The 17,527-nt window shown below is 50.1% G+C and overlaps 2 protein-coding genes across 9 annotated transcripts in view; one reads left to right on the forward strand and one right to left on the reverse strand.

The window, feature by feature from the left end:
• Positions 1 to 10,214, forward strand: part of CPSF7 (cleavage and polyadenylation specific factor 7) — a 23,084-nt gene extending 12,870 nt beyond the window's left edge. For all 5 annotated transcript variants that reach the window (XM_029956836.1, XM_029956839.1, XM_029956837.1 and 2 more), the window contains 4 exons: positions 293 to 411; positions 2,586 to 2,754; positions 3,402 to 3,569; positions 8,174 to 10,214. In XM_029956836.1, the coding sequence (XP_029812696.1) occupies positions 293 to 411; positions 2,586 to 2,754; positions 3,402 to 3,564 (451 nt within the window). In that variant the 3' untranslated portion in view covers positions 3,565 to 3,569; positions 8,174 to 10,214. The remainder of the gene's footprint in view (positions 1 to 292; positions 412 to 2,585; positions 2,755 to 3,401; positions 3,570 to 8,173) is intronic.
• TMEM216 (transmembrane protein 216) lies at positions 4,377 to 17,118 on the reverse strand. 4 transcript variants are annotated; one of them, XM_029956856.1, is made up of 5 exons: positions 17,016 to 17,091; positions 16,351 to 16,452; positions 15,690 to 15,782; positions 13,623 to 13,824; positions 12,767 to 13,332 (listed from the first exon to the last, which is right to left on the reverse strand). In XM_029956856.1, exons 3-5 carry the CDS (start codon positions 15,733 to 15,735, stop codon positions 13,317 to 13,319), a joined length of 264 nt encoding a protein of 87 aa, XP_029812716.1. In that variant the 5' UTR covers positions 15,736 to 15,782; positions 16,351 to 16,452; positions 17,016 to 17,091; the 3' UTR covers positions 12,767 to 13,316. The 4 variants fall into 4 exon arrangements, with proteins under 4 accessions (XP_029812719.1, XP_029812716.1, XP_029812717.1 ...); XM_029956857.1 differs by having other exon boundaries at positions 15,690 to 16,102; XM_029956859.1 differs by lacking the exons at positions 12,767 to 13,332; positions 13,623 to 13,824 and adding an exon at positions 4,377 to 5,221 and having other exon boundaries at positions 17,030 to 17,118.
• Between the last annotated feature and the right edge of the window lie 409 nt (positions 17,119 to 17,527).

Here is a 17,527-nt window from a genome sequence, read left to right on the forward strand (position 1 = left end):
TCTTGACCCAAACCATGCCTTTTCACGTCCCTTTTTAAGGAGTTTGATTAAATTGAGTGCCATAGGTGGCTCTTTGGGACACTGAATGGCTAGTGCTATTGGGTCATGGCAGAATGACAAAAGAATAGGATGTCAGTCCTGTCCTTGAAGAGAATGTGAACACAGAAAACATGAACAGGCTGAGAACCATTTGAGACCTTACATAGGAGAGCGTGACAAAGTGACACGATAGCGCAGAGTGTGGTAAAGATGACAGGCGGTGTGGGCACTGAGAAATGTTGTTTCTGCGCAGCCGAGACTCGGGCCCTCCGCCCTCCACAGTGAGCGAGGCAGAGTTTGAAGAGATCATGAAGCGGAATAGAGCAATTTCCAGCAGCGCCATCTCCAAAGCGGTGTCTGGAGCCAGTGCAGGTACCTTACCTTCGCTTCTTCTCGCCTTTGGTTCTCCCCAGTTTTGTCATTCCCGTCGGCAGGAGGTTCAGTAAGATAAAGTTGGAGCACTGTTAGAGTCTCAGGGGTGGCGCCTTTTGAGGAGCAGCACATAACCTGATTTTGTGGCTTTGTGGACATTGCCAGTGTTATTGTCGAGCCCGTATCTAAACCTGACCCGTGGAGACACACCTCATGCACAGATTATACGTAACTAATAATATCTCATCACAGTATTTGTTGGAGAACGAAATTCCTGGCCTCGTGGAGATCTCAGTGGTTGATCGGTGGACCTAGTGTCTGTGTAGTACCAAGTGTAGACCCCCGGTTTTTAGGTTTGATGCGGAATCTCATTATATTTGGGGGTCTGGACAGAACTGTGGCCTCCACGTAGCCTATCCTAGAAATGAGCAGGTCTGTTGGCTGTCATCGTCAGACATAGTTTGCCCTAACGGCTGACTTTTGCCCTGCTGTCAGCAGTCAGTGGGCAGAACCAGAAGCTGTGACTCTGAGAGCCCCGGGCATGGAATCTTCGGTTCTTTATAGGGTCCTGGTCTGGGTTTCACATTACATTTACGTATTCGTCATTCACTTCCTTCTTGTGAGTCTCCCACATTGACGTAAATGTAGACTGTCAGGTCTCCTAAGAGATAAGTTGACAGTAAATATTGTCATCTGTTTTCCTTAATTTCTCATCTGTGGCTGCAAAATTGAATCCACAGAGTAGGTTAAAGACAAGGAATGTATATATTTCCCATTTGTTTTTTTTCCTTGAGAAAATGTCCATCAACATCTGAATGATTTTTAATTAGAAAGTAATCGGCGCTCATTGTAACAAGTCAGATATACAGAGGAGCCTAAGGGAAATAATCGTTGTTCTTCCTTACCAACTCCTTCACTTTGAGATGATTGATAACTGAATCTCTATCTTCCTCCCTTTTTGTTGTTCTCATTCCAGTCATTCAAACCACAAATACTTATTGAATGCCTACAAAATAAGCAAAAATTCCCCACCCCGGTAGAGCTGACAGCCTGGTGTGCCTGGACCTCCACAGAATCACAGTTCCTCCTCAGCTTCTGTTCTGTTCTTACTGCCTTGCACAGAGGATGCTCCCAGTCCTCACTGGGCCCCTGTCTGGTTTCATGCTTTCCTTGCATTACCTTCTGTCTGTAATGCACTTGACTGAGCTTGGAAAAGCATTGTGCAAGCACCCAGCCCGTGGCCACTACCCCTGAGCAAGGCATTGCTCCCATTTGGGGAACGAAGGAGCCGGTTCTTGATGGCAGCATAACTTAAAAATACGTGCATACACACAGACACACACTCTACGCGTAGAAGTGTTAGATACCTGTTACGTGCATGCGCACACACGCCTGATTGTAGATTTAAAATAACTCAGACTTAGAAACGTGCACTGTTAGTAAATGAAAGTCTTCTATACAAGGACCGCCACCGAGACCATCTTCTACAGTTCAGTGTCCTTCAGATTTTGTGTGTGTGTGTAGGACAACATATGTGTAATTTTTATTTTTACAAAAATGGAGTACTGTTTTGCAACTTTTTAAAAATTAATATATTCTGGACATCTATCAATATGTAATAATACCTAACATGTATCGAGCCCTTACTGTGTGCTGGCACTGTGCTAAGTGCTTTATGTGGATTACTTTGTTTACCTACAGATTTATCTCATGCTTTCTAACAATGATGCAGTGATGTATAAGGCCAGTGTCCCATAACTTACATAGCCAGACCCTACTGAAGTCATATCTAGCTCTTTGACGAAATAATGCTGAAACATCCATTGTTATAAGCATACATACTTGTGAACAGAAGTAGGACGTTTGTAGAATTGCTGGGTCAAAATCTATGCACATTGTGTATTTTAATGGATATTGTCCAGTCGCCCTCAGACAGCCCCACGCCAGTTTGTCCATCCACTGGCAGCATCTGAGAGCGTCAGTTTGATTCTACCATTGGAGTATAGGTGCCATCGGTTTTATACCTGCCACTGCCACGTCCGCCTCGTCCATTTTACCCTTGTTCTGTGGGACAGCTGGTTACCCTCGGTTTGGGTCCTCCTGAGTTCTCCTTTTGGTCCCGATAGTCTACTGCCTCTGCTCATCCTTGGCCTTTCCCATCCGTCCCCTGTCAGGGGATTACAGTGACGCGATTGAGACGCTGCTCACAGCCATTGCTGTTATCAAACAGTCCCGGGTCGCCAATGATGAGCGTTGCCGTGTCCTCATCTCCTCTCTTAAGGACTGTCTTCATGGCATTGAAGCCAAGTCCTACAGTGTGGGTGCCAGCGGGAGCTCGTCCAGGTGAGTCGTTGGTTGCTTCCGCGGCCTCCCAGCCCTGAGCCGCACTCTTCCAGGGATTGGCAGGGGGAGGAGAAGAGCCCGGGGGTTCTGGCAAGGCCCTGGCTGAAAGAGCAGACGTGGCCCTCATGTCTTTAAGGGGAAGGAGTTAGTCAGACATCTGCGTTGACAGATGACTGAATGTCTGGAATCTGTTGGGTGAGGCAGCGGGCTATTTAGGAATAAAGATAGACTGCCGTAGTTAAGAGCATGGGCTTTGAAGCCATACATGCTTGGATTTGAATCCCAGTTCTGCTCCTGAGTACCTGTGTGACTTTGAGTATGGAAGTCACTCTACTTTCCAAACCTCTTTTTTCTCATTTTTAAAAAAGGGACAGTAGGGGTACTTATCTGTACAGAACTGTTACAAAGAGGAGGTGAGAGAAGCATGTAAAGCTCTTAGCACTGTGCCTGATACATTAGTAAGATCTCAACAAATTTGACTGTCATGGTTTCCCCACAAAAGACGAGCCCTCAAAGAGCTAAGTCTGCAGACATTGGGCCCGTGCAAGAAGAGTGGTTCAGACAAATACTGGAAGACACCGAAACACAACACGCTTGGAAGGCGTGTGGTAGGTCCTCTGAGTGAGGCTGAAGGATCTTTCTAATAGGAAAAGACATCGGTCCCGAGAGAGGTCACCTAGCCGGTCCCGGGAGAGCAGCCGGAGGCATCGGGACCTGCTTCACAATGAAGATCGACATGATGATTATTTCCAAGAAAGGAACCGGGAGCACGAGCGGCACCGGGATCGGGAGCGGGACCGGCACCACTGAGACAGGTGGGGCGAGGCCTGCTCCTGGCTGCGGGCACCGCGTGCGGACGGAAAAGTGCTGGTGGCGAGGCTTTGCCCTCTCTTTTTAAAGCAAATAGAGGGGAAGGGAGGACTTTTGACTCAGGTGACCGGAAATTGAGGGGGGCAGATTTGGGGCTCGTTTGGAGAAGACTCCCCCTGAAACTGGACCCGAGGTTGTGCTGGTTTCGTTCGTGTCTCGTCTGCGTGAGGCTGGCACCGGTCTGGGCTGGGAGCGCAGTGTCTGCAGGTCGTATGACTTTGTTGTTGTTTTTAAGTTTGTTTATTTTGAGAGGGGGGAAGAGAGAGACTCCCAAGCGGGCTACGCACTTGGTGGAGAGCCCAGCATGGGGCTCGATCTCCCGAACCGTGAGGTCATGACCCGAGCTGAAACCAAGACATTTAACAGGACGCTTAGCCATCTGAGCCACCCGGGCTCCCCTGTGGGCCGTGTGACTTTGTTCTTCAGTTTCCTCACGTGTAAAGGAAGATAGTAAAAACAACCATCTCACCGAATTCAGCAGTTTGGTGAGACAGTCCAGGTAGAGCACTTAGCACGAAGAGGACCTGTCCCATACCAGGGTCTCAGTAGACGATAGTCCCTTCTGTGCCCCCACCCCCCAACCCTGCCCCAAACTCGAAAGTGAGACATCAGGAGAGTTGACCGAGACCAAAAGTAAGACCATTGCTTTCTTGTTAGTTTTCAAAAGGCATGGCATTAATGATTTTTAGAATTAATATCTATTTAAAAGCTTTTGAAACTCAGGATACTTTAGTCAGAGAGGAGAAATCTGGTCTAAAAAATATTTTAATGTAGAGACTGGAGTATACTTCAGTGGAAGTACACATTTGTTTTGGGGAGAAAATCTTACAGTCATATCTTTTTTTTTTTTTTTTAAGCAAAGCAAAAGCAGAAGAGTTGTGGGGGGAACTCTTTTACTTGGTTAAAAGTCAGGACAGGCTGGGTGCAGGGGCTGCAGCGGTGGCCTCAGGACTGAATCCCTCCGCATCTCTCAACACTGCATTTTCTCGGCCTTCATTCTCAGACTTCAGGGGGCAGGGGCCGACAGCAGCCCCAGAGTTCCCAGTTACATCCCACCAGCCTAGCAATCCCAACTGAAAGAAACTTCCAGTGAAGACGGTTTCTAGTCTCTAAGCAGGAGTGCTTGTCGATTCTGTTTCTGTGGAGACCGCTCGCAGTCGTCTGGACTCTGGCTGGGCTGGAGGTCTGTTCATGGTTCCTGCAGGCTACTGAGTGGCCAGATAGGGGCGGGGGGCTCTTCTCAACTTGATGGTTTCACATCAAGTGTGTTACGAAGGTGGCCTGGTGTTTCTTTGCCAGTCTTGTTGGTCTGGCGTAGTGGTCAATGCAGAGGAGGGGTGAGGATTCGGAGTAGTTCTCTGCAGCCTCAGGGGTAGCCAGATGGGTGACTGGATGCAGAAGTGGAAAGGAAGCCCCCCGCTACCCGAGAGCGCCTGCGCCTCACAGGCAGCAGCGGGACCGCAGACAGTCAGAAACTGCAGCACTCGGCCCCTGACAACCTGCTGGCAGGAGAGGAAACCTGCTGCCCTCTACTCTGCTGTTTGGCATCATCTGCCATTAATTTAAGCAGTTAGAGCTGGAAATTCTTTTCTGTCTTCTGTAGGAGGCAAATAAGTGGGAAAATGAAATGTTAACAAAATGTTTTAACAACTGTCCTTTTTTAGTTTTATTTTTTGAGAGGTAGGAGAGGGGCAGAGGTGGGTGGGGAGGGCAACAGAGGATCTGAAGTGGGCTCTGCACTGATAGCAGAGAGCCCGATGCGGGGCTTGAACTCATGAACGGTGAGATCAGGACCAGAGCCAGAGCCAGACACTTAACTGAGTGAGCCACCCAGGCGCCACTGCTTCTCTGTTCTTAAACCACTCATTTATTTAGAGTGCTTGAGATCACTAAAATCTACAGTAGTCCACATAAAATCAGTAGTTAGGCTGTGGGTTCCAGGTATTTCTTTCTAGATTTTGCAACAGGTTGAGTTTGGGGAGGTGCCCATATATCTTCCAGAAAAGCAGACTCATGAGATGGAGCTCGCTGGTTTGGCCTCAGAGTGGGCAGGAGGGTAGGCATTAGGGTAGACCTTTGTCCCTGTCTTACCTTTTCTGTGGCAGCGGCAGCGTCTCCCTGCTCTTGTTTGAGCTCGCACAGTTGCTGGGGTGCTGTGGGTCCAGTGTCTCCCCTTCCCCATCCTGCCGCTCACAGTGTAGGGCCTGCAGAGTGGAGGCTAGGAGAATTCGGGACTAGGGAGGTACTTGTCGGCACAGGGCACGGTTACAGTTTCTGGGGCTACATTCAGGTTAGCAGTTAGAACATGTCACTTCACATCACCATTCCTGGTGGCTTTGCTTGTCACAGGCTTTTGATAGAGAACTTGTGAGATGCACTGACAATTCGTACTTTGGGGATTGGACATCTGAATCTGAGGCTTTCACTGTCGTTTTGCTTCATTTCTTCCACCTGTAAAATGGGACTTTTCTTCCAGTATGAGGGTGATTCAGTTTGGATAACTGAAGAATCCTGTAGCCCAGTGCCCAGAAAACAGTCACTTGCTGGGGCAGGCCTATGACAAGATGAGGAAAAGGAACTCTGAGATGAGTGTTCCAGGACCCCTTAGATATGTTAGTTATTCCATCCAAATAACTAGTGCAAAGAACGATTGAATCCAAAAATGTGGATTTCTCACATCCTCATCCTGAGGACTCTTCATTCTGTCTAGTCACCAAGTTATGACATGGGAGACCTCATGCCGGGGAGATGCACATGGGCCTGTTGATCTGGAGAACCTTGCACGCTCTACAAAAGATGCCTTTCAGTTAGACAAGCGTAGTGTTTGGATCGTGTGGGCGGGCGCTCCCTGAGAGCCGACGGCGTGTTCTGCTAGAGGCCGCGGCACCGCAGCAGCCGTCTTCTCCATCCTTCCTCAGGATGGGCACCGCCACTGGGGCAGTGTAACCATGACCTCGAAGGACTGGGTGGGGCAGCTTATGCTCCTGATGTACTGGTTTTCCTTTGTGTTGTGTTGTCTTGTGTTTTGTAGGGACAGTTCCCAAATTACATCTCTTTGGGGGTGTACAGGTGTGTGCTTTGGAATTTGAGGATATTCTGAGGCAGTCTGTGGCTTTGGCTTCAACTTCCTCAAGTTCTTGGCTGCCGGCTCATTGTTTGGCCCTATTAACCTAGTTATCTCATTTCACTCCCACCCGCCTTAGGCCAGAGAAAACTAAACGTTCTGTTCCATTTTGATCCAATGCAGAGATTCATAAACTCAAATAGAAATGGAGAAGGCACTGAGGGCTTCCGTTTCCCCTTACAGAAAATGAGACAAGCACCTGCCAGCAAAGGTATTTAGAGAAGCCGGAAGGCAGAGGCTTCTGTAACAGATTCTGAAGATCCCGAGCCGAAACTATGCCATTTCCGAATGTAGAAGGATCAGGTAGCTGTGGGCGTGTTTTTCTCAGACGGCTCCTCCAGGCTACAGAAGTCGTCCGCGAGAGGGCACGTGTGGGGAGGCTGTGTTGCTGGTTTGGCCATTAGGTGAAATTGTAAGCCTGAATTTAGTCTCCCTTTTTCTTGTCAGTTATCAATTCTATCTCATATGGTCAGATTGATCCAGCCATCCCCCGCCTGTTGGTACTGCAGCGTTGGAGCCGGGATTGAATGTCCTAGGGACCTCATGTTTGGTAGCGATGTGGCGAGGGGCTTAGCAGTGCCTCACTGTTGGCCAGAAGATCTTACTTGTGCTTTTGGGTTTTTTGGATGGTGACTACCAACTCTTTTATTTCCATCCCTTGCTTTCTGTTCGGGCCTGGCCAGATCACTCTTGATTTGTATTAGGATGCTTCTTGGTCGCTGAGTCAGAGCTGTCATCTGGGTAAAGACTTCAAATCCCTTTAGTACAGCTTAGAACATCCCTGGCTCTAGGTGCGTGTGTGCCCACACGTGTACGTCTAAGGACACTGTTTGGAATCTGTTGAAACAGGGCTTCTTTAAAAGTCAAGTCTAGGAGTCTCCCGTGTGAGTACGCGCTCCCTGACAGGGCCTTTTGGGTGTTTGGGGTCGGTGGGTTTGGTTGTGTGCCCGCTCGTTTTCTTAACCATTGTGCCTCCCGTTTCCAGATGTTTACCCCTCCCCTTAAGGTAAGCTAGGACCTGCTCAGAATGGATTTCCTGAAACTGTATTTAAACCCCCCATACTCCCTGAGAACAACTTCTCTTGAAGTGTAGTTTACGAACTTTTCCAGCCAAAGCCTCCTTTTTAGTCCAGCTGCTTGGAGAGCTCTTCTCATTGTCTGTTCCCCCTAACCTTAGAGTGAGATGCCCCTGCTTTCCCCCCCGCACTCACGGTGGCTCCCGCAGCTTCACCCCGCTGCGCACAGATGCCCCCAGTCCTGCCTGCTCGCTCTCGCTCTCCTGGGCTCGCACTCTGTCTGCGCAGATGCACTACTTTGTATGTGGTGATGTGAGAAAAATGCCAGTGTCGCTCATAGAAGCCCATCGAGCAGAAAGTAACCTCTAACTTGTGTTTTCTTTCTTTTCTTCTGATGTTCTCATTGCAGGAGTCTGGTTGGAAGCAAATGTTTTTTTAATGGACTTGCATCTCCTCACCTTGATCAGGACTAAAGGACGGAGGCCACTCCACCCCTCCCTCTCCCTCCAAGCCCCTAACCCCTTCTAACACCCAGAGAGCACCCTCTGCCCTACAGGATTGAAGGCTGCCCGGCAGCCCTCCCAACCCCACCCCTCCTGTGTGTCAGGGGAGTGAACGAACCGAAAGACTTTGTGCGGTTGGGAGGGGTGGCAGACAGGAAGAAACCGTGTCCAGGCCCCTGGTCTCCAGAGAGAATGGTGCTTTGTCCCAGGAAACGTATGAGTAGTTCGGTGGCGAGACTGATGGGAAGACTTTCTTCCCAAAGAAAATGGATCCTCCGTGCAGGATCTAGGAGAGTGACTGGGTGCGCCAAAATATGCCCAGGGGCCTGCCCTCAGCACTAGGTGTGATGGGGCCAAGAGGGTCCAAACCCCTTGCCAACATACCACTTCTTTTTTTAACTCCTTTACCTTCCCAGCCCTTTGAGAGGGACCCTGAGAACAGAAATTCCCTTATGAAAAGCTTCTCCTGTTCTTGCTTTTCCCTCTTACCTATTGACGGTTTCCCTGACCTCCCAGAGGGCTGAACCTTTCCAGCTCCCTGCTGCGCAGCCGCCTCAGCGGACTTGCCCTCCGAAGCCGAGAAGGCCCGAGGTTGCTCTCTGCCGGGGAGCCTGGCAGCGCCACTTACCACCCTCTGCTGCTTCGTGCTTGGTTGCCTCTTGCAATAACCAGCCGCACTAGGAGTTCCCTTTCCTGGGGCTTTTCCATTTCACACGTGGAGCCCCTCCCCCAAGAAGGCTGCTTCCTTGTTTTAGAGGAAGATACTGCCGCTGGGAGACGGGGACACGGAGCCTCAGCACTGAAGAACCCTTGTGAAGTACCAGGAGGAGTGGGGGGGGGCAGGCTGGGCAGGGGGGGCCTGCTGCGCTAGGCTTTTCTTTTTTCAGGTTCAATGTGAGCGTGGGCTCACATCCTCCAGGTACATACTTTTTCTTATTGTGGGATAACCTGGCACTAGTAGGCAGGTAAAGTCACAAATGTGGTGTCTTTCCACCTTTTGACTCTTGACTTGATAGCTCCCCTCGCTCTTCGTGGAGGTACTTACTGTCTCTGATGGGGAGCAAGGAAGAATGAATGAGTTCAGCTCCGAGTTCTGAGGACCACCACTCTGGGGGCCATTTTCTACACAGGCAGATGGAATTGCTTTTCCCATTAACATCTAAGTTGTGGTGTGCTTCCTGCCGAAGGCAGAAGCGGCATTGGGGTCCTGCGGTGCCCGTGGGGCGATGGATGTGGCCTCTGCATGCGGTACAGGGCACGTGACATCTAACATGAGAAGAGACGTGGCGTGGGACATAAGACTTGGCATGTGAGATGTAGGGTCACTGGAGACCCTTCTGGCTCAGAGAGGAGAGACTGAGTGGGACTGAACCCTTCCTCTGTCCCCTGCACGTTTCTGACATAGCCCTCGATCAGTCCGTGAGGGGGTCTCCCCAGGGTTGGAGAGGCACATTCCCTTGGGACAGAGGCTACGGGTTTGTAGCTTCTGTCCCCCCTGTCCCCCAACCCCATCCCCACCTCGACTTCAGAACACCGCCCCCCGCCCAACTGGCCAAGTGTTAAGTGATGTGCTTATCCTCAAGAGCAGCTCCGGGTGTCTTTTTAAAATGTAGAGAAAACCAAGTAAGGTGACAGTTTAAGGAAGAAAATAAATAGAATACCAGAAAAGCCGTTTACCCGGAGAATTTTTCTCCCCATTTTTGTTTTGTTTTTACTCAATGACACACATTTTAGTTTTATTTCCTGATAGCAAAAGGAAAAAAAAAAAAACCCAGCCCTCAAAAAGGCCAAGGCCCCGTCCCCCTGTTGTCGGTGATTTGTTTGTCTTTCTGATAGGTTGAAAATTGTGTAATAAACTTGATGACGCTGTCAATCTTTTATACTGCATTGTATTTTTTTCCTTTTGTAACAAAATATTTTTAAATAATAAATGGGGTGTGAGCCGTTTGATGGATTCTGCATTGAATAGATTTGTTGAGGTGTCTGGGGCATGGGCTGGGCTGATGGAGAGTGGGGGGTGGTGGAGGGACCCCGAGCTCTCAGCCGGAGTCGCCTGCGGGCACACAGGCACCGGGGGGCACCTAGGAGGCCTCGAGTGCAAATCTTTGGAAGTGCCCCTGAGGCTTAGCTTTCTTTCCTTAGCCATCTAAACGAGGGAAGGAACATTCCAAGTGCTTTATCCTCCAAGATTCCTAAGGTGCATCCTCGGAGTGAGGAGAATGTTCTGACTTCCTCAGGCTCGGGAAGGGAGGATCCCTCGGCCCGGAGCTGGGAAGCCTGCTCCCCTGCCCCCGTCTGCTACCTGGCTGGTGGCAGCAGCAGAGCCTGTCTCGTCTGCCAGCTGAATGGCCGTCCTTCCACACAGCGGTGTGTTGAGAATCAGAGACAACAAATGTGAACGTGTTTTGGGAACTCAACTGCTGTCTAAACATCGGGAAGCACACATTTGGAAGGTTCAGCAAAGCGGTGTGAGTGAGCTCCTTGGAATTGTGGAAATGCAGGTGTGTCCCGTGGTCCCCCCTCTTCTCGGGTTCGTGCCCTGCCTGGCTGCACCCACTTCTCCATGAAATCTAGAAATCTACTTTTTCTGCCCCAGATGACTTTTATGTAAAACGTGAGGACTGGTGGCTTAGAGAAGTAAACACAATTTTCAGCGAAGCACTACCATGGTGGTACAGAAAGGGATGACCTTTGGGTTACTCTAGGTTCAAATCCCAACTCTTTACTTTTTAAGCTAAATGTGCGCAGACACGAGCTGACTTCACATTCAAGTGGATTTTCCGCCTCAGGACTGCGGCATGGGTTACAGTACGCTGTGCGGGCGCGTCTCCCTCACATCACTGTCAGGGTTCGAGCCAGAAACCTGAATCTGTATCTGAAGTGCTTCCTGAATGAGGCCAGACCTCAGCCTCTGCAGAGGCTGCTGAGATGGCCACTGAGGTCACTTGACCACTTCTAGCCATGAGTGTGACTATCTGAGCAGGTCTCTATCAGCCCCTGTGACCTGCGCCTGCTCCTTCACTCGGGTCCTCTCCGCTGTACCACGCTGACCCTGAGAGACCAGCCACTCGCGTTCCCGGCCTCTGCTGCCTCGGCTTCTGTTGAATGGGGTTCTACTCTGGTGGGACTGGGCCCACACGGTGGCTCCGGCGAGCACCAGGAAGGATGCACATTGGTGGAGCCATCCACGGGAAGCACAAGGCACTGACTCCTAGGACCATGAAATAAAGGAGAGGACTTCCTGTTGTAGCCTGTCCCCACGTTCAACCACTCATTCTCATGCTCGGGTGGTACCTTTGACATGGAGTTTGCTGGATCTAAACAGAGACTCCTAAAGCCAGGTTTCTAGATCCGACTGTTAGTAGCCAGCTGTGTGATGCTTGGCTGTTCCTCGTCGCTAAGCCTGCAAGGTGGGGATTAGCTTCATTTCCAAGGTCCGTTTTAATTATGAGCCAACTCTAACCTTCAACAGGGCCTTTCATTCCTTTATCTGTGTTGCCAGGAGAGTAACCCTAACCACTGACCCTCTCAAAGAAATGGGGAGGCCGTGGAGAATGAGTTCCTGTCCAGTCTGATGCCGGCAACTTCTTCAAAGTGCAGCTACAGAAAGCAACAGTGTGAGCAGCAGAAAGTCGGATTAGTGGGGTCTGTGATAAATATCAGGGAGGTTCCCACTGGATTTTTTGTTCTGTTTCATGGTTGATTACACCCGTCTGCTATAGTTTCTGAAGAGACCCCAAAGGCCACTGGGAGGCAAGGACACAGAAGAGGTAGGAAACAAGAGAAGCATTAGTGCTTTGGACAGTGGTGACCTTCACAGGATGAAAATGAGCTCAATCCCAGGAAATAAGCAGAATTAAAAACCAGCATGAAAATGCTTAGAGATCAATTAAACGTTTTACTGTGAGCAAGAATGGATATTGTAGGATTCATCTGACAGCCAAAAGCCATGTGGCTCAAGGTTTTCTCCAGTGAATTCTGTCACGTGTCCTGGGGCTTCAAAACAAAGGCCACTACCAAGGAAGATGAGGAACAGTTGTAAAGATGGCTGCTTGGAGAAGGGAGCCACACGCTCGTCAAGGACAGGCTTTCTCCAGCCTAAAAGTAGGTTTCCTTTCACATTAACTTGAAATTTTAAAGTAAATGACAAAAGTGCTGGCAAGTTTTGAATATGCTTCTGCCAGATCTCTGTACCTTGCTCTGGAAAGAAGCTGACAGCTGTCAGTAAGAGGAAAGAGGGGACAGATGCCAGGATGCGGGCCTGGGGGCAGAGGTGAAGGATGTAAGCAGTCTTACAGGATGACAGGCTGAAGATACAGAAGTCACTGGCTTCAGGGATCAACCCAGGCCACAGCCGGGGGAAGAAAACTCGCTGCCTTTGCGTCCCCACGGGATGGCTGCTCACTGCCTGGGAACAATGGCTAGGACCATCCCTCCCTTCCCTTGGAGTGGATGAAATTCTAGGGGCAGGTGCCATAAGGAAAAGGCTGCAACCCCCGTGACAGAAAATACACATTTATTATAAAACAATGTTTGTTTCATGATGAGAGTAGAAAAATAATACTATGAGCTACTAAAAAAGTTGTGGAGCTCCGTCTCTGAGGAATGAGGGGAGAGGCTTTCGCGTCGCTCTGGGGGCAGATATCCTGAGGCTCTCTGTGCTCAGGCGGCGGGGGTGACACGGCGCAGACGGGGAGTGTGGGGCTCCAGCCCTGCTGGGAGCCCAAGGAGCCTCCGCGGTCCACACGAGAGGCTCTGGCCGTGAGCATCACAGCGAGCCCGAGGGCGGCGGGGAGCTGGTTCTCAGCCCGGACAGCCTTGCCCCTCCCTACACTGCAGTGTAGAACAGTCTCTCGGGCTGATGGTCCTGGTTTAGAAGATGATGCCCAGTGGCCTCATGCTCAGTTTGTTGCCCAAAATGTCTGTGTTGAGAAAAAGCTGCAACCCTTCCCGGGACACCATGACCCCGCAATTCTCACTGGTGCGGCTAAAGACCAAAAGTATCTGTGGTCTCAGCCCGTGAGGGGCGCTGGCTGAAATTTGTGTACTTCAAATCCTGTCCAGACTGATGGCGGAAAGAAGGAAAGAAAGAAAGAAAACGTTAAAAGACCAGTGAACAAGAGCAGCTGGCCTGAACTGTTCTATATTCCAAGCCTCCTGGCCCTAAAGAACGAGGAAAATGTCTTCCCTGAGAAACTGTCAGCCCTAAATAGGAAAAGCAATCCCATAGACCCCCTGCTCCCTTAACAATCCTTCAGAGACCCTGCAGGCTTCAGAGGAACAGCGAACCCCTCCCTAGCACGGGATGGGAGCCCAGCCCTCCGGGGACAGGACGTGGTCCCTCAGCAGCAGTACCTGGAGAAAGCAGCCAGTGTGAGCACCTCGAGCAGCAGCTCGGAGCCACAGAAGAAGAGCAAGATGCTGTTCATGATGGCTTCCAGGCGGAGCACGTAGGTCTGCAGCAGCAGGTAATAGGAGGCCATCATGGCAGATGGGAAGGTCAAGGCCACACTAATACCAAGTGGCATCTTTCGTTGGCAGAGGTTTCCCTTGGTACCTGTCAGACACAGCCCACGGGGTCACCTCCAGCGGCGGGCTCTCGCTGGGCTTGGAGGAAACGTCGGGGGGATGGGATGGGATGGGATGTACCGGCAAGGCAGAGAAAAATTACCCTGAATTGGGATGGGTACGATTATAAGTGGGTGCCACTGGGCTACAAATATGAGGGGCTGTGGGGGAGCCACTAGGGTTGGAATCATTCACGCCAAGGGTCCTGCTTCAGGTCTGGCTCCCACTCAGGGGATGACGGATTCCTAACTTGGGGGGAAATATTTTTTAAAATTATAATATATAATCATTGAAAACTTTCCAACTAATACAAATTCAGGAAATAAGTTTAGAAAACCTTGAAACTACAAATACCCCATGACTCCTCACTGGAGATAGCCAGTCTTATGGAACGATGTACACTATTTCAGATTTTGATATGTGTGTATGCTTACATATCACTCAGTGTTATCCTAAAAACAATCATGCTCTACATACTGTTTTCAACTTATATTTTTTCCTATTTAACAGGACTACCTTAGTCTTTTCTTAATGGCTATGAACGATTTCACTGAAGCAAATCCATAATTTAGTCAACTAATCCTGTATTGACAGCGGTTTAGGGTTCTAATTTTTTTTTAAGCTTTTATTGTTTTAAGTAATCTCTACGCCCAACGTGGGGCGCAAGGTCAAGAGTCGCTTGCTCCATGACTGAGTCAGCCAGGCGCCCCTCTAATGTTTTGATGCTACAACACACATATCTGTGGAAGTGTTTGTTTTTGTCACCCAGTTTTAGAAGTGTAATTGTTAGGTCTAAGAATACAATTTTATATGGCAAAACTATCGGCAAAACGACTGCTGTAATACATACTCCCGAAGAGTGTGGGAATATAGAGACCTGGTCCTCACACCCATCCTAATACTAGGTATTTGGAACGCTTTTTAGTCTGATGGGTGACACTGTTACCTTGTTGTTTCAATTTCCTTTTTATTAGTGAGTCTGGGCATTATCATGATTATTGATCCTCTGTAAGTATTCTGAGGTGAACTAGTGTTCCTCACCAATTTTTAAAACTAGGTCTTTTCCTTAGGGATTTCTGTGAGCCTTCTTTATCCTTCATTACGTGTGTTGCAAGTATTGTTTCTTTTTAGTGTTTTAACCCTGCTTTATGGGATGAGCTATTCTAACTAATAAAGGGTTTGCTCTAGATCCCTGGGGATAAACTTGTCCTACAGAAATCCCTGTTCAGGGGCGCCTGGGTGGCTCAGTTGGTTGGGTGTCCAACTTCGGCTCAAGACATGATCTCACAGTTCATGGGTTTGAGCCCCAAGTTGGGCTCTGTGCTGACAGCTCAGAGCCTGGGGCCTGCTTTGGATTCTGTGTCTCCTTCTCTCTCTGCCCCTCCCCTGCTCACTCTCTGTCTCTCTCTCAAAAATAAACACACACACACACACACACACACACACACACAAGAAAGAAGCTGGAAGAAAAAAAAAAAGAAGTCCCTGTTCACAGAAGTGGAGGGGACCCGAGTCCTGACTCCTGTGACATGTACTGCCTTGAACATGGCGTCTTTCCAGTCCAATCTTTTCTCCGAAGAAAAACCAGGGAGAGGAACCAGGCTCTCCCAGCAGCTAAGCAGTTAGAAAGGAGCAATCTAAAATCTCATGCTACTGCCCACTTCTGCCCCTACAGGCCAACAACCCGATCTTGACCCAAAATATGAAGCCGCTTGAAACTCCAGAGAGGGAATGCGACATCCCGCCAGATCCAGTCTCCTACTGTGAGACTAGCTTAGGTACGTGTTCTCAGTAGTCGAGTTACAGGCAGGTTCATCTCAGAAGGAATGGAAATATTCTCGGGACAACACTCACCGAAAAACAGCCGGATCACTTCAATTCCAAGGTAAAGGAGAAGCATCACCACATCCAGTACTAGGTTGGCTGTTGGATACGGTAGCAGGAGAGCTGACAACGCAAAAGCCAGAGTCTGCGAACCACATACACCGCCGGCAAGAACGCCCGCACACCCGGGGATAATGAGGGCACGGGTCTTATCAGCCTTCCATGAACCAGTTCAGGAGACCTGGGCAGGATCGTTATCCTGCTGCAGGATCGGTTAACTCACAGTGCGGCTGTGACGTCTGTCAGAGGCACGCACGTTATTAGGGCATTTTACTCCTAGTCAAAGTGTGTGAAGACTCCATTCTTCAAAACGACCGGATCTACAAGGGTACAGGGGCCGCTGAATAGTTTCTGAGGGTCGCCAATGAGCTTAACGTGCAGTTCTGCAAAGAGGCGACGGGGAGAGTAAGGACGGGGAAGCCCATGTTTCTCAAACTCGGGCAATTCTTGCTAAAGGGCTTCCTAGTGAGTCATTTTCAAAGAAGCCATATGATGGAGAGACTTCTACCTTGCTGCGAAGGGAGCTGCAGAGAAGAATGAAAAATAAGAAGGCTCTTGAAGGAGGGAGTTGGCTCTAGGCTGAAGTGAAGAAGGGATGTTTGGGCCGTGGTAGCCAAGCCCCAGGCCTTACCTTTATACAGAAATATGAAGAGTTCCAGCAGGAAGTAGGTGGCATAATACCACCCGTTCAGAAAGAACAGGATTTCCAGCGGGGTGGAGGACAGTCGTTTACCTGAAAAGATAAGCACAGAAAGGGGGGATGGGCGGGAGAGCAGCTCAAACTCTGTTCTTCGAATGGTTCTGTGTCTAACTTGAAGAAAACACGGGGTCGCAGCTAGTGGGAAAGGCCATTCGGGGTACTTCCAATTGATGATGATGAAAGTGTGTGTGTGTGTGTGTGTGTAGGGGGCTTTCAATCCCTCCCCAAAATTCCCCCCGCCCGGAAATCACAGTCAAACTAGACTCAGCTTCAGGGTGAAAGGCAAGGCCCCTCTAAGATCTAACCCCGTCACGATCTGGCAGAAGAAATTGGAGCGCAGAGGCCAACCATGGCCTGTTCCAGGTCACAAACCAAATCGGTAACTGAGCCGGCCTATAACAGGCCGAGCCCAGGACTGGGGGGTTTCTGAGATCTGCACCTCAAGACCTTCAGGCACTCAGGGTGGGTGAGAATCCAAGCCCCACTCAGGACAGGGAAGGAGAGATGTCCCTAACACCCGAGAACGAAGAGCTTAGGGCGAGCTCTAGCAGGGAAGAGAGGGGCACTGAAGGCATCAGGACCAGCGACTCACACACCTCCGGAATCTCACCTCGCGGCGCCATCTTCAGTCCCCATGGAAACTGCGTACGCCGCTGCAGCCGCTCCCAGAGCAGCGAGGCGTGGCCGGAAGCAGGAGCTGGAGCGACCCCGGCTTCTGGCCCCTCTGCTCGCTCCTGGCACTCTATGGTTTCCAGGGCCGGGAACCCGGGCTGCGCGTGCGCGGAGATGACTGCTAGCGCAAGCTCCTTTCGCAGGGATTTCGTTTCGCTGAGCCTGGGGCCTCCGCGGCTGCGCGGGAGGCGGTGGTCTGCAGACTCCGCGGCTGGGGCAGTTCTCGCCCCCCCGCCCCAGGTGACAGTGCATTGGCAGAAGTGGCCATTTGTGGGAGTGTGGCCGCAGGATTGGAAAACAGATCCTAGCCTCACGATTTCTAACAGCGGTCATAATGAGAAAAGGTTTGCTCGATGGTGCTCCGCCAACGCCTGGTAGGGTTTAGCATCGGTCTTTTGTGTGGCCGATTTACATACCAGGTAGTGAGCGGACACCA

Source organism: Suricata suricatta, chromosome 11 (genome assembly GCF_006229205.1).
Source record: "Suricata suricatta isolate VVHF042 chromosome 11, meerkat_22Aug2017_6uvM2_HiC, whole genome shotgun sequence".
Lineage (NCBI taxonomy): Eukaryota > Metazoa > Chordata > Mammalia > Carnivora > Herpestidae > Suricata > Suricata suricatta.